General features: G+C 39.6%; 1 protein-coding gene across 15 annotated transcripts in view; it reads left to right on the forward strand.

The window, feature by feature from the left end:
• Nucleotides 1–17,239, forward strand: part of MAST2 (microtubule associated serine/threonine kinase 2) — a 352,010-nt gene that overhangs the window by 50,933 nt on the left and 283,838 nt on the right. For 9 of the 15 annotated variants that reach the window (XM_036893059.2, XM_036893067.2, XM_036893072.2 and 6 more), the window contains exon 1: nt 13,671–14,176. The exons of 1 other annotated variant lie outside the window; for it this stretch is intronic. In XM_036893059.2, the coding sequence (XP_036748954.2) occupies nt 13,988–14,176 (189 nt within the window). In that variant the 5' untranslated portion in view covers nt 13,671–13,987. Of the gene's footprint in view, nt 1–13,669; nt 14,177–17,239 lie in introns of those variants that run through there. 5 more of the 15 variants (XM_036893064.2, XM_036893066.2, XM_036893068.2 and 2 more) reach the window with 3 other exon arrangements.

Below are 17,239 nucleotides of genomic sequence, written 5' to 3' on the forward strand. Positions count from 1 at the left end.
TCTGGAGTGGTATTTTTGAGTAAATGCCAGAAAATGGAATTATTGTACAAGTGGAGGGATTGGCTTTAGATAGGAACATGGATAATTCATCCATGATAACAGATAGAAAAACAAAATTTTTAGGTGAATATGCTGGCAAGTGAGATGTGATGGTGGGATTGTATGGAAGTTCTCTTTTGAAGTCAACAAGCAAAGCCATTATCTGAGAGTGAGGATAGTAGAGAATGTATTGCTATTTTGGTAGGAAGGTTTCGAAAACTAGAGCTAGAGAGAGAAAGAGAGGTGCCACTGTTGGGTAGAGAGCTCTGTCCAGTCTGCATTCTGTAGTTACAGCAGTTATCAAAACTAGTGCTGAATTACTAATAGAAGAGAAAGTAGAACTTAGGAGAAATTCAAGACATAGATTTAAACTCCTGTACAAACTGAAGCTCCCTCTACACTAAATTTGATGGGGCCAATGATTATGTTCATCTCATTTTGCTCAACAGAAATAAGCCTTGACTGATGTATAGTTGGCACTCTTGGAATGCTTGTTTAATTGGTGAATTTAGGAATAAACGGAGGTAACAAAGTAAAATATAGAGGACATGAGTTCTGGGGATTATTCACAAGGCTAATGTCTACTTACCCATCCTATTAGCTTAATTTTGATTTCTTCAGAGATTCCTACCCTGAACAATGTCTAAAATAAAAGAAACTTGATAAATTTGTATTTCTAGCAAGTTTCCAGGTGATGTCGCTGCCCCTACTCTACATCAGTGCTTCTTAAATATGTGAGACTTAAGCTTTTTTTTATTGCGTAGAATGCTATTTTTGTAAAATACAATAAAAACTAGAAAAACAACCACTCTGGTAAACAGTATGGAAGTCCCTCAAAAAATTAAGAATAGAACTACCATATGATCCAGCAATTCCACTTCTGGATATTTATCTAAAGAAAACAAGAACACTTATTTGAAAAGATATATGCACCCCCATGTTCACTGAAGTATTATTTACAATAGCCAAGACATGGAAACAACTTAAGTGTCCACTGTCAGATGAATGGATAAAGAAAATGTGGCGTATAGGTACCATGGAATATTATTCAGCCACACAAAAAAATGAAATCTTGTCATTTGGGACAACATGGATTGACCTGAAGGGCATTATGCTAAGTGAAATAAGTCAGTCAGAGAAAGACAAATCTGTATGACCTTACTAATAGGTAAAATCTAAAAACAAAAATCAAGCCAAATCTCCCCCACAAAGGAAACCATGTTTATAGAGATAGAGAACAGATTGGTAGTTGCCAGAGGCAGGGGTGGGTAAAATGGGTGAAATGAGTCAAAAGGTATAAATTTCCAGTTATAAAATAAATAAGTCATATTTCAATAAATAATAAATAATAAATAACTCATGGGGCTGTAATGTACAATATGGAGATTATAATTAATAATACTGCATTGTATATTTTGAAGTTGCTGAGAGAGTTGATTTCAAAAGTTCTCATCACAAGAAAAAAATGTAACTGTAAGGTGACAGATTTTAGCTAGACTTACCAGGGTGATCATTTTGCAATATACAAGTATTGAACCATTACGTTGTATACCTAAAACTAATATAATGTTATATGTCAAATGTACCTCAATTTAAAAAAAAGAAAAAAACTAGAAAACGAAATGGCTTTTAGAAACCATAAACATATGAAATTTCTTACAAGTAGATTCACAGACACACTTATTCTGACAAATCGTTAAGTTTTTTAAGAGCTTGCTCTCAGTTTCTTTACTTATCACTTATAGACCAGTAACAAACAGTTTGCCATCTGACTCAGGTTTGAGGGTCACTCTTAGAGTAGCTCTACTCCTGATAATTTCTACATATTTTTCTGCTCTGTGGAGTCAAGAATGTTTTTGTTTTAAGATGATGAGCTTTTGGTTTTTTATCTTTATTATATGATTTCTATGTGCTTTTTAAATTTTCTGCATGTATTTTATGCTAACTTGGAAGTTTGTAGCTAGGTTTCAGTTCTTCTAATACTTACCTTTATCATCAACATTTTCTTTATTTCTAGAGACTTTCTGTGTTAACTCTTTACTCCCAGCATTGACAAAATTACCATTCTTTCACTTCTCACTTCCCTTCCTTCCCTTTTAAGTGTAATTTTAGATAATGACAAATATTACTTTAAATTTTTTCTAGAGGTTACCTATATACTTTTAAATAACTTTTAGATAAGCTTTTATCTTTACATTTTATTAGCTTTAAACAATACCTTTTGATTTCTCAATAGTGAAGGATGAGGAAATCCACTTTCTTTACCTGTTTCCCAACATCTATTAGTTATATTATTATTTCACATTACCACAGATTATAACATTAGTATTGTGCTTTGAGATGACAATGCTCACAGTTATTTTAGGCTCAAGCTGCCATATGTTTACAACAATGGAATGTCTGAGTTTAAGACGCTTTTAGAAACCATAGACATCTTCTCTTTAACTTTTCATCTGCTGTCCTTACCTTAAATGTTGGGCTGCATCCTAGACCCCCTTAATCTTTTATTTTATTTATTTATTTATTTTTATTATTATTTTTTATTTTGGTATCATTAATCTACAATTACATGAGGAACATTATGTTTACTAGGCTCCACCCTTCACCAAGTCCCTCCCACAGACTACATTACGGTACTGTCCATCTGTGTAGTAAGATGCTGTAGAGTCACTACTTGTCTTTTCTCTGTTGCACAGCCCTCCCTGTGCCTCCCCTGACATTATACATGCTAATCATAATGCTCCCTTTCTTTTTCCCCACCTTATCCTTCCCTTCCCACCCATCCTCCACAGTCCCTTTCCCTTTGGTAATTGTTAGTCCATTCTTGGGTTCTGCTGCTGTTTTGTTCCTTCATTTTTCTCTTTGTTCTTACACTCCACAGATGAGTGAAATCATTTGGTACTTGTCTTTCTCCGCCTGGCTTATTTCACTGAGCATAATACCCTCTAGCTCCATCCATGTTGTTGCAAACGGTAGGATTTTTCTTCTTCTTATGGCTAAATAATATTCCATTGTGTACATGTACCACATCTTTATCCATTCATCTACTGATGGACACTTAGGTTGTTTCCATTTCTTGGCTATTGTAAATAGTGCTGCGATAAACATAGGGGTGCACACGCCTTTTTCAAACTGGGCTGCTGTATTCTTAGGGTAAATTCCTAGAAGTGGAATTCCTGGGTCAAATGGTATGTCTATTTTGAGCTTTTTGAGGAACCTCCATACTGCTTTCCACAATGGTTGAACTAATTTACATTCCCACATCCTTGCCAACATTTGTTGTTGTTTGTCTTTCGGATGTTGGCCATCCTGACTGGTGTGAGGTGATAATCTCATTGTGGTTTTAATTTGCATTTCTCTGATAATTAGTGATGTGGAGCATCTTTTCATGTGCCTGTTGGCCATCTGAATTTCTTCTTTGGAGAACTGTCTGTTCAGCTCCGCTGCCTTTTTTTTAAATTGGCTTATTTTCTTTTTGTTTGTTGAGGTGCGTGAGCTCTTTATATATTTTGGATGTCAACCCTTTATCGGATCTGTCATTTATGAATATATTCTCCCATACTGTAGGATACCTTTTTGTTTTATTGGTGGTGTCCTTTGCTGTACAGAAGCTTTTTACCTTGATATAGTCCCACTTGTTCATTTTTGCTTTTGTTTCCCTTGCCTGGGGACATATGTTAATGAAGAAGTCGCTCATATTTATGTCCAAGAGAATTTTGCCTATGTTTCCTTAATCTTTTTAATTCAGTCATATATATATACATATGTGTGTGTATATATATATATATACACACACATATATATATACATGTATGAAAAAATGTAACCAGATGTTACAAAGAAGTGCAATTTGGGGATATATTGATTCTGTGGTGTTAAATATATACAAATACATATATATGTAACATTTATTTAATATTCACTTATAAATGTTTACTTCTTAGTAATTTTCATTCTGTTACCAGAATGAAAATTACTAAGAAGCAAATGCTCACAACCTTCTCTCCTACCCCTGAGTCTTCCCCTAGTCAAGAGAGTTCTAAGGATGTCAGATTGCTTCTTTGGGCTTTGGGAATGCAGTGTAAGGGGAATGAGACATAGGAAGAATAATTAAAGGGATAAAAGAAGTAGAACTTAGTTCAAGAGGCTAAGTTGATCTACTTGGGAAGGAGCTATAAGAGGGCAGGAAAGGCGAGGAGGCTAGAAGACAGGAAGGACAGCAGATGAAAAGTTAAAGTGAGGATACCTAAGGCTTCTAAAAGCAGCTTAAACTCACAGACTTTACATTTTTGCAAACATATGGCAGCTTGAGCCCAAAGTAACTGTGAGCATTATAATCTCTGAGCACAATATAAATGTTATAATTTGTGGTAATGTGAAGTCATATATATATATATATAATTACAACTTCAATTCCATCTGTATGCTCACAAATTTATGTGTAACCCCTTAATGAATGAGGGAGGGCAGCATGGTTCAATTTCTGCATGGACTCATATTTAGAGAAGTACGCAGTTCAGCAGGCAAAAGTAACTTTAAAATGATGCAAGTCCTTTACAGGCATTGCTTGGGAACTGAGAAGAGGATTTGTAGCAATACTTATTACAATTCTTCTTCCTCTCCTACCCACTTTTCTCACACACCACAAAACAACTTCTCCCACCAACCCGTACAGCTTTCTTTTCTGCTCTGCTTCCCTAGCTCCTGTCTTCTGTCCTCCTCCCTTTCCTCCCCTCTTACAGCTCCTTCCCAAGTAGAAAAACCTCTTGAACTAAGTTCTACTTCTTTTATTCCTTTAATTATTCTTCCTACATCTCATTCCCCTTATCCTGCATTCCCAAAGTCCCTTTAGAAGAAGTCTGACATCCTTAGAATTCTCTTGACTAGGGGAAGTCCAGGGGTGGGAGAGAGTATTTGCTGCTTATAATTTTCATTATGTTATATACATATATACATAAAAAACACTACAGAATCAACATGTCCCCAAATTGCACTTCTTTGTAACATCTGGTTACATTTGCTCAATATTTCTCTTCATGAAAGATTAAACAACTACTTGTCAAGTGTGTGAATAAATGAGTGAATGAAATAATGATTCTTGCTCTTCAGTGTTGTCTAGGTCAGTGAAAGACATCACCACCCACCCAGTTATTTAAGCCAGAATTCTGAAGATAATCCCGACTCATCCCATTTGCTCATTTCCCCTATCTGGCTATTCATCAAGTCCTGTAGGTTCTATATCTTTAATATTTCTTCAGTCTGTCCCTTCCTCTCTAGCTTTACCACCACAAAGTTATGACAAGTACCTAATCACTTTTACTTATTCTTTTGTAAGAGACTCCCAAATGGTTTCTGGTGCCCACTTTTGTTCCTTTTGAATATATCTGTCCAAGATGTTTTACTCATAGCTCCAGGCAAGTCTACTATCCTCCTTTATGAAAATTATCCCTCCCATACCTCTGTCAAGGGACAGTCCCAGGCAGCTATATTCTGTACCACATGACACCAACTTCCAATTCCTAGACATTACTGATTGGACCAGAAAGGGACCCCTAACTAATGTGCAGGTTATCCAGCAACTATTCAAGTAATTTGACAGGTAAAGTTTGGCCAATCAGCTTCTCATCCTTAGGCAAATGAATTAGGAAGTAAATGAATTAGAGGAAAGAAATGAAGTTTTAAAAATTGTATGGAAAGGCCAATTAGCAGAGAAGAGGCCATGATCAAGACAAAATTTTGACTAGACAGAAAATATTGGTAAGCAGAAGTGAGTATATAAAGCAATAATAGAGAACAGAAGGTAAATAAGCTGGTTGATTCTGGGAGGAAGAGCAAAAAGACACATGAATTAAAACAGAAATCAAGAGAGAAACTTACTTATGATAATGACAGAGCATAGAGTAAAATGCGTTACTGCTAAGGCATTCTTTGTCAGTTCCAAATTTTCTGAGTCCAGCTACGCTTTCATTCTTGGATTTCCCTGACATTTCTGTTTCTCTTATTGCCAAGTGTATTCTAATATATTTAATATAGCTTTAATTTCCATCTGTAGCTGGTGCCCTGCTCAAGATGCATTTTTGATCCATCAGCTTCTATAGCACAAGAGGTACTAGGAATCATCATATTAAGTGATAATGATGGAGGTCTGGTCACATGTAACAGACACAAAATTACAGTGACGTGAACAAGATAGAAGTGTATTTCTGTATTACATAATAGCACAGAGGGCAGGGATGGCAGCTCTCCTTTGTGGATTCATCTTGGTACTTTTTACATTGTTGCATTGCCATCCTAGGGTGTTTTCTCATTCTTGTGGTCCAAGGTAGGTCTACCATGACCACTTGCCAAGCAATAGTGGGGACGAAGGGAGGAAAAGAAGAAAGAGAAGACATGCTTTTTCCCCTTAAGAATATAATTCAAAAGGCATATGAATTAGGAAGTAGGGAATGAATCATTAGAAGCAAGAAATGAAATTTTAAAAATTGTATAGAGAGGTCAATTAGCTCATATCTCATTGGTCAGAGCTTAGTCACTTAGCTACACTTAGGCTCAAAGAAGCCTGGGAAGTTTGTCTTTATTCTAGGTGGCTCTATGTCCAATAATACAAAAAGGGGAGAATGGGTATTGGGGGATAAGGATCTATTTTTTGCCACAATTATAATAAGGAATCCTTGAAGCTGACTTTTAGAAGATTAATGTGGGCCCCTTTAAATCACTTAGGGAGTCTTTCATAGAAGAGTATTGCATATTAGTATCCCTTAAAGCAAGAGGGTGTGTGTAGATTCTCTAGCCACCTAGAAATACTTAGAATATCCTCCCTTAGAAGGATTAGCAAGTAATTATTGCCTAGGGAAAGGGGGATAATTAGACCCTCTCTATTTTGAGTGTTTAAGAGAGAGAATTGCCATTCCCTAGGATGTGGTCTCCTTGGGAAACATGTTTCCCTGGCAAGTGACTGTATTGGACCTGAAAATCTATAAGGGCTAAGATCTTCAGTTGTGGGAACTCTGACCTGGACATCTTTGGCTGGGCTTGGCACTGAGGGAATGGCTTTGCCCTCTCTCAAAAACCCTTTGTTGGATTGGAAGGACTTTGTTACATGGTCTGTGGTCTGCTTGGGCTGCCATAACAAAATCCCACAGGCTGGGTGGCTTAAACTACAGAAATTTATGTTCTTACGTTTGTTGAGGCTAGAAGTCTGAGATCAACGTTCCTGTCCATTCGATTTCTGGTGACAGCTCTCTTCCTGACTTGTGGATGGCTGTTTTCTTGCTATACAGTCACATGGCCTTCTATGGTGCACATATGCCTGCGGTGAGGGAGAGCAAGTGCTCTCTGGTGCTTATTTTCTTATAAGGAAAAGAGTCCTATTGGATCAGGGCCCATCTTAGGACTTCATTTAACCTTAATTACTTCCTCAGAGGCCCCATCTACAAATATAGCCACACTGGGGCTCAGAGCTTCAACATATAAATTTTGGGGGGATACATTCAGTTCATAACATTGTCCCAGGAAGTAGTGATGCTAATGGATGAATCTAATTCAAGCTGGACTTGGCTGTGAAAGTTAGACTGACTTTCCTGTAGTAGATTACAAAGATAGCCACTAATTCTTCCCCTTCCTGAGTTTACTCCCATTTGTCTTGTAATGTTAGTCCTTTCCCACACTGACTTGCTTTGGGGCTTATGATTTACTTTGGCAATGACACAGTTGCCAACCTGACACCAAGAAAGACTTGAAAAGTGCTTTTGTATTGAGGCTTCCTTTTTTTCTGATCCTGGGACCCCTACCACTGCTGCCATGTAAAGAAGTTCAAGCTAGCCTGCTGGATGATAAGTGATACAGTTCCTCCCGTAGTAATAGCCAGTAATATGCCAAATGCCAGATATGTGAGAAAGACCATTATAGATTATCTAGCCAGCAGCCAATCCTCAGCTGGCTACAGATGCATTTGCAAGCCCAGCAGTGACCAGCTGAACTAGCCTAAGACCATAAGAACCAGCCAGTTGACTCACAGAATTGTCAGCTAAATAAATGGCTGTTTTAAGCCACAAATTTTAGGGTGGTTTTGTTATATAACAATATAAAACTGCCATACTTACCTTTTAGAATATATAATAACCATGGAGTTTTTAGATAATTCAGGAGATATGAGACACTGATAATAAGACACGAGGGGCCTGAGTGACTAACTAGACAAAAGAAAGAAAACTAGAAAAAAGAAGAAATTCCATTATGGAGCTAGAGGGTATTATGTTCAGTGAAATAAGACAGACAGAGAACTACAAGCACCAAATGACTTCACTCATTTGTGGAGTATAACAACGAAGCAAAACTGAAGGAACAAAACAGCAGCAGACTCACCGACTCCGAGAAGGGACTACTTGTTACCAAAGGGGAGGGGTTGGGGAGGTTGGTTGGGGCGGGAGAAGGGGATTAAGAGGCACTATAATTCACAATCACAATATAGGTAGGTCATGGAGAAGGCAGTACAGCATGGAGAAGACAAGTAATGACTCTATAGCATCTTACTACGCTGATGGACAGTGACTGGGTTGGTACATGATAATATGGGTGAATGTTGAAACTTGTCTTCCATATGCTACACTGTCTTCTCTGTGATGCCCCACACACCATGTGTACTAAGCATAAGACCCCTCAATTCCCTTCTTTCTCCCTCTCCACCCGCCCTCCCCGACTCCCCCCCCCCCCTTTGGTAACCGCTAGTCCCTTCTTGGAGTTTGGGAGTCTGCTGCTGTTTTGTTCCTTCAGTTTTGCTCCACAAATGAGGGAAATCATTTGGTACTTGTCTTTTTCTGCCTGGTTTATGTCACTGAGCATAATACCCTCTAGGTCCATCCATGTTGTTGCAAATGGTAGGACTTGTTTTCTTCTTATGGCTGAATAATATTCCACTGTGTACATGTACCACATCTTCTTTATCCATTCATCTACTGATGGACACTTAGTTTGCTTCCATTTATTGGCTATTGTAAATAGTGCTGCAATAAACATAGGGGTGCATATGTCTTTTTGAATCTGAGAACTTGTTTTCTTTGGGTAAATTCCTAGGAGTGGAATTCCTGGGTCAAATGGTATTTCTATTTTTAGTTTTTTGAGGAACCTCCATATTGCTTTCCACAATGGTTGAACTAGCTTACATTCCCACCAGCAATGTACGGAGGGTTCCCCTTTTTCCACATCCTTGCCAGCATTTGTTGTTCCTAGTCTTTTCGCTGTTGGCCATCCTAACTGGTGTGAGGTGATATCTCATTGTGGTTTTAATTTGCATTTCTCTGATAATTACCGATGTGGAGCATCTTTTCATGTGCCTGTTGGCCATTTGAATTTCTTCTTTGGAGAATTATCTGTTCATATCCTCCACCCATTTTTTTTTTTTTTGTACTTTTAGGATTTTTTTTTTTGTAGATAATTATTTTTTATTGAAGGGTAGTTGACACATAGTATTACATTAGTTTCAGGTGTACAACACAGTGATTCAACATTTATATACATGATAATTCTAGGTACCAGCTATCACCATACCAAGTTGTTACAATATTTTGACTATATTTCTTATGCTATACATTACATCCCGGTTACTTATTTATTTTACAATCGGAAGTGTGTACTTTTTTTCTTTTTTGTGAGGGCATCTCTCATATTTATTGATCAAATGGTTGTTAACAACAATAAAATTCTGTGTAGGGGAGTCAATGCTCAATGCACAATCATTGATCCACCCCAAGCCTAATTTTTGTCAGTCTCCAATCTTCTGAAGATAACGAACAAGTTCTTACATGGAGAACAAATTCTTACATAGTGAATAAGTTACATGGTGAACAGTACAAGGGCAGTCATCACAGAAACTTTTGGTTCTGCTCGTGCATTATGAACTATAAACAGTTCAAATATGAATACTCATTTGATTTTTATACTTGATTTATATGTGGATACCACATTTCTCTCTTTATTATTATTATTTTTAATAAAATGCTGAAGTGGTAGGTAGATACAAGATAAAGGTAGAAAACATAGTTTAGTGTTGCAAGAGAGCAAATGTAGATGATCAGGTGTGTGCCTGTAGACTATGTGTTAATCCAAGCTAGACAAGGGCAATAAAACATCCACGTATGCAGAAGATTTCTCTCAGAACACCTCCACCCATTTTTTAATTGGGTTATTTGCTTTTGGTGTTGAGGCATGTGAGTTCTTTATATATTTTGGATGTTTATCCCTTGTTGGATATGTTGTTTATAAATATATTTTTCTATACTGTAGGATGCCTTTTTGTTCTGCTGATGGTTTCCTTTGCTGTATAGAAGTTTTTTAGCTTGATGTAGTCTGTTTGTTCATTTTTGTTTTTGTTTCCCTTGCCTGAGGAGATGCATTTAAGAAAAATTGCTCATGTTTATATTCAGGAGATTTTTGCCTATGTTTTCTTTTAAGAGTTTTATGGTTTCATGACTTACATTCAGGTCTTTGATCCATTTTGAGTTTTACTTTTGTGTATGGAGTTAGACAATAATCCAGTTTCATTCTCTTACATGTAGCTGTCCAGTTTTGCCAACACCAGCTGTTGAAGAGGCTGTCATTTCCCCATTGAATATCCATAGCTCCTTTATCATATATTAATTGACCATATATGCTTGGGTTTATATCAGGGCTCTCTATTCTGTTCCATCAATCTATGAGTCTGTTCTTGTGCCATTACCAAATTGTCTGATTACTGTGGCTTTGTAGTAGAGATTGAAGTCAGGGAGCATAATCTCCCCAGCTTTATTCTTCCTTCTCAGGATTGCTTTGGCTATTCGGGGTCTTTTGATGTTCCATATGAATTTTAGAACTATTTGCTCTTGTTCGTTGAAGAAATGCCACTGGTATTTTGATAGGGATTGCATTGAATCTGTAGATTGCTTTAGGCAGGATGGCTGTTTTGACAATATTAATTCTTCCTATCCATGAGCATGGGATGTATTTCCATTTATTGGTATCTTCTTGAATTTATCTCATGAGTGTCTTGTAGTTTCCAGGGTATAGGTCTTTCACTTCCTTGGTTAGGTTTATTCCTAGGTATTTTATTCTTTTTGATCCAAATGTGAATGGAATTGTTTTCCTGATTTCTCTTTCTGCTAGTTCATCATTAGTATATAGGGATGCAACAGGTTTTTGTGTGTTAATTTTGTATCCTGCAACTTAGCTGGATTCAGATATTAGTTCTCATAGTTTTGGAGTGGATTCTTCAGGTTTTTTTTTATGTACAATATCACGCCATCTACAATTTTCATGTAAAATATATCACCGACAGTTTAACTTCTTCCTTACCAATCTGGATGCTTTTTATTTATTTGTGTGGTCTGATTGCCATGGCTAGGACCTCCAGAACTATGCTGAATGAAAGTGGGGAGAATGGGCATCCTTGTCTTGTTCTCAGTCTTAAAGGAAAGTTTTCAGTGTTTTGCTGTTAAGTATGATGTTGGTGTGGGTTTGTGATATATAGCCCTTATTCTGTTGATGTACTTGCCCTCTATACCCATTTTGTTGAGAGTTTTTATCATGAATGGATTTTGAATTTTGTCAAATGCTTTTTCAGCATCTATGGAAATGATCATGTTATTTTTGTTGATGTGGTGGATGATGTTGATGGATTTTCTATTGTTGTACCATCCTTGCATTCTGGAATAAATCCTACTTGATCATGATTGCTGATCTTTTTGATGTATATTTTAATTCGGTTTGCTAATATTTTGTTGAGTATTTTTGCATCTATGTTCATCAGGGTTATTGGTCTGTAATTTTCTTTTTTTGTGATGTCTTTGCCTGGTTTTGGTATTAGAGTGATGCTGGCCTCATAAAATGAGTTTGAAAGTATTACCTCCTCTTCTACTTTTTGGAAAACTTTAAGGAGGATGGGTATTAGGCCTTCACTAAATGTTTGATAAAATTCAGCGGTGAAGCCATCTGTGCCAGAATTTTATTCTTAGGTAGTTTTTTTATTACCAGTTCAATTTTGTTGCTGATAATTGTTCTGTTCAGATATTCTGTTTCTTCCTGGGTCATCCTTGGAAGGTTGTGTTTTGTATAAATATTCTTATAAAGACCTTTTGGAGGATGGGTTTGAAGAGAAAGGAATTGGATGTAGGTGAACCAGTTAGAAAGGTTTCCTATTCCTAGTCAAGTTGGTGAAAGAAGGTAAGACTTGAGCTGAGGTGAGATGAGCTGCCAGTGGGATAGAAAGAGGAGACAGATTAGAGTGATAATAGGATTATGAAACAACAAGACTTGTTGGTTAATATGTGGGCAGAGGGGGAAGAAAGGAGTCTAGGATGACTTCCAGGTTTCTGACTGAGGCAGCTGGTTGGGTGGAGGGGAGGACCTGAAACAGGGAATACAGGAGTAACAGGTGATAAGCTGTAGAGTACATTGGTTGTGTGTGTAGGCTCTGGTATCTGAAAGACCTTAGTTTGAGACCTGACTCTGTACTTATTAGTTGTGTCATATTGAGTACTTTATGTAATTTGAGCCTCAGTTTCTTCAACTGTATACTGGAAATAATAAAATTCGCTTCTTGTTTGTGTACATGTGACTTGAATGCACAGTGTCCGGTATCCAGTAGGCACTCTATAATGTTAACTATTATTACTTTTCAGAAAGGGTTCAGAGGAGACCCAGAAAAAAATGGCTAAAGCCTTCAGAAAGGCTTCTAGGAAACAACTCTGGTCATGTCAAAAGAGGAAAAATACAATGTTGCGGCAGATCAGTTGAAGCCAGCAAGAGGAGGCCAGACAGGGCTGAGCTATAGCCACGTTGCTGAGCAGATGAGTCACTGCAGGTGGCAGACTGGGCTGCCCAGGCTGCAGCTGCCCTGACCGTAGCCAGGATGGACTTGGCTATAAGATGATGACTTCACTGTCAGTGGGGAATCATGCAGATAGTTCCAGAAGCCTTCTTTATCCTCCCTTCCCCCCAGATGGAATCCTGGTGTCCGTCACGGTTTCCTATTTTATAGGACTTTCCACACCAAGCAGCAGCAAACAGTGGAAAGGGACAGAAAAGCCAGAATTTGAGTCTTGTCTATTTTGGTCTCTGATTTGCTGAGTAACCTGGGGCATATCACTTCACCTCAGTCTTCTTATCTGTCACGTGACAACGAGCAGACCTGCCTCTAGAGTGTGATGTGAAGATTAGGTGACAGTTGGCAGGTGCTCAATTAAAAAGGCATACATTAGTACTAGTCTACTCATTAGTTGTATATTTTGTCTCTTTCCTGCCCCTGACCCCTCTCCCTGTAGTTCCTTGAAGACACTGATCAGTTCTAACTCATCTTGGGATCCCCAGCGCTTAGCTTGGCTGTGCACGCAATTGCATGAATGGATGAATGAAAGAATCAATGACTCTCTCTGCAGCCGCAGCCAGAGCCCCAGGAGCCCCGCCCTCTTCCGCTCTCCTGGCCGCAGCGCGGGGCCACAGGCTGGCCTCTCGCGACCGTTCACCGGCGCGTGCGCGGGAAGCCACGCGCGGCCCGATGTGGCGGGGTGGGGTGGGGTGGGGTGGGGTTCCCCGTGCGCGCGCGCGCGGAGACGGCAAGGGGGGAGGAGGGAAGGGGAGGGGCCCGGCCGAGGCGGGCCGGCGCGCCGGCGGGCAGGCGGGAGGGCCGCTGGCTGTGGAGCCGGCGGGGGCGGCAGCGGCCGGTGGCCAGCCGAACGGGTGGGGAGTGGGAGAGAGACTAGGCGGCGGCTATGCTGTCGCCTTCGTAAGGAGCGCCGAGGAGGTCGCGGCGCTTGAAGCCGCAGAAAGCGCGGAGTAGCTGCGGGCTGGGTGGGTAGCTTCGGGCGCCTGCTCGGCCATGGTGGCCGCGGGCGGTGGTTGGTGCGGCAGCGCTGCGGCCCGGGGCCGTGCGGGGTCGGGACAGTCGCGGCGCTGACGCCCGCGGGGCCCAGCCAAAGCTATGAAGCGGAGCCGCTGCCGCGACCGACCGCAGCCGCTGCCGCCGCCGGCCGCCCGCCGGGAGGATGGGGCTCAGCGGGCGGCGGAGCTGCCCCAGCCCCAGCCCCTGCCCTCGCGCCGGCGAGCGCCGCCCGGGAGGCCGCGACTGGAGGAGCGAACCGGACCCCCGGGGCCCGAGGTCAAGGAGCAGGTAGGGCGGGCAGGGGTCCGGGAGGGAAAGGATCGGGGGCGGGAGACTGCATGGCAGCTGTGGGGGAGGGGGATCTCAGGCGGGAAGACTTGGGCTAGGGCATTTTGAGGGGTGGGGATTGACTAGTTGCACTGGAGGAATGGGAGGTATGGAGAGGCAGAAAAGGGGGGAGTGGAGAAATGGAAGTGCTGACCTGGGGTTGAATGAGACGTGGGGGAGCAGGGGCGGATGAAAAAAGTGACCCTGGGGCGTTTGGAATCGGGGGTTCTGGGTGGGGAAAAAAGAACGCTGAAATGTGGGCTGGGAGTAAATGAACTGCAAATAGGCTTACAAATGGGGTTTTGAGGAGTTATCCAGAGGGGTAAGTAGTGTAAGGTAGGGAAAATCAATATGATACTGTAAATGTTACAATGTTCCCTAGAGATTACCTTGACAGTTATAAAAACGGATGTCATTCCTGAGTATTCTCTGATTTTGCCATCATTAGAGTTTGGTAGGGCTGTGTTCAGAATCTCTGTTAAGGTTTTCCTTAACAGTGAATTTCACGAGAAAGCACTTGTTAAGACACGTACATGTGTTCAATCCCAAACCCAACGCTGTGAACAGAGAATTCATAGATACAGGCTCTGTTTTCTAGGAGTTTACCACTGAAAACACCTTGACAGGAAAACAGAAAACAGTGGAAAAATATTCATGAACAGGATGTATTTATATCAATTATTAATTAAGTGTAGTTGTATTTAGAAATAGGGGATGGAGGTCAGTTTTACCAGGAATAGACGTTTCCACTAGGTGTAGGAAGTTAAGTGAAAGTTGTGGGATTTTCAGAAAAATGTTCTGTAGTAATGAACTCTAATGGCGACTTTTCCTTTTGCAGAGCTCTGCTCCAGACCTTAGTGACTTGACTATTTCAAGACTTCTATTATGTTTCATGTCCCTTTCCCATTAGTTAAATAAGTATTTTCCTTAGACATCATTATTATATAGTTTTAGTGATGCATATGCTGGCACTTAGATTTTTTTTACCTCTTTTGTGTTTTCACCTTTTATTCTCCACCCAGCCCTGAGTAGACTGCACTGTCCGCCATCTCTGCCCTTGCTTTCAGGCCACTGAACATTGTCCTATCTATAATTTCCCCCCTCATTCCTTCCTGTCTTTTATATTCTCTGCAGTACCTATTCAAAAATTTAAAATGTATTTAAAGTGCAGATCCTTTCCTGACTCAGTTTCCCTGGTCCAATTGACCTTATTACATGTTTCACTAAAGAATTTAAGATTACTTGATTTTTCCTTCTCTGTCTCAAAATTTCTGTGTTCATTCACTCATCCTTTGCTTCAGTCTCAGAGGAAATATTCATCTTTCTTTCTAAGGCTAATCCTTCTATTTATGCCCTGGATTTCATCCCTTCTCATCTGCTGTAGGCCCTTGTTAATGTATGTTATTTTCTCTGTCTTAAACAGAAAATAAAAATAAAGCAGTGCCATTTCCCTAAATTGTGTAACCTACCTTTGCAACTTTGTTATCTCTTCTTAGCTTCATTAGCAACCTGCTTGAAATATGAGTTTGTCTTCACTGTCTCAGCTCCCTCACCTTGTATACATGGCTCATACTAAGTTTTGGCTTCTACATTTAAACTCTTCCAAAACTGGTATCTTCAAAGTCATCAACAACTTAGTGTATTTGTTTATATATATTTTTTCACTGAGATATGACTTAAACACAGTACGCAAATCCAAGCTTCATTCAGTCCAGTAATTTTTACAGACTGAATACACCTATGGGACCACTATTCAGATCAAGATGTAGAGCATTTCCAGTACCCTCGAATGTTCCTTTGTGTTTTCTCCTGGTTATTACCCTCCTCCAAAGGTAGCCACTTTCCCGACCAATGTCACCATGCATCAGTTTTTCTTCTTGAATTTCATGGAAATGGAATCATAAAGTTTGTACTCTTGTGACTAGATTCTTTTATTCAAATCATGTCTGTGAGATTCATCTGTGTTGTTGCTTGTAGAAATAGTTTGCTCTTTTTCATTGCTGGTAGTTTTCCATTGTTTGGATATATTGTGATGGATACTAAAACTTTTTCCTTTTTTAAATTAAAAAATAATGCATGACTACTTGTGGAAAATTTGCATTGTGAAATAATTACACAGATATGTAGCAGCCTTGGGACCTTTAATAACTAAATCTGATATTCTTTCCCCAATCCTCATCCTCTCTGACCTCTGTGAACTATTTGTCACTGTTGACCATGTGTTGCTTCTTGATACGTTCTTTTCTTTTGTCATAATAAGTCCATTCCACTCCTGTTTCTCTGGCAACTTCCTGTGTGTCTTATTTGTGGCAAGTGCTTAGGATGTAGTCCTCTTTACTCATGGCATTGTGTCACAAATCCTCCTTGAAGAGTGATCTGAGTATCTCGGTGCAGCCTCTTTCCTTAGCTCTACCTTTCCATTTCTGTGCTTAATGTTTCCACCATAGACTCTCAGTATTTGTGATCTTAACATTTGTGATTTTTACAATTTGATAAGTGTCCTTGAAAGTCCATAACTTGTAATAATTTGATTCTGAAAAGGTAAAAGTTGCAGTTGTATGTGTTACAAGGCTGGATGGATTACATATATTCAGGAAGTAAGAGCCTCTCTGATCAACAAGCATCCACCTCTCACAAATGACTTTGTTCTCCATTTCTCATGACATGAAAATGCTTGTTACATTTTATACTGTGCTGGTATTTAGGGATAAATTCTTAACAGGATGCAGGACTTGAATCTCTGGAAGGTCAGTGGCTTACTGTACATTAATATAGAATCCATTATTCCTCCTTTGAAACGTGCTTCTCTTTGTGTCTTTCCTTTTTCTTGTCAGTAAACTTGAAATTGTATCTGTGGTCTTTGATTTCCCCCTCTCTCTTGACCCCCTTATCCAGGTGCTGCTGATTCTACTTTTATGACATCTTTCAAATCTTTATTCTCACTGTCTTTACCTTAATACAGCCTTTATGAACTTTTGTCATGGTTATAATACCTTAGCTGCATTTACTCTACTTTTAGGTTTT

This window comes from Manis pentadactyla, chromosome 4, assembly GCF_030020395.1.
Source record: "Manis pentadactyla isolate mManPen7 chromosome 4, mManPen7.hap1, whole genome shotgun sequence".
NCBI classification, from domain to species: domain Eukaryota; kingdom Metazoa; phylum Chordata; class Mammalia; order Pholidota; family Manidae; genus Manis; species Manis pentadactyla.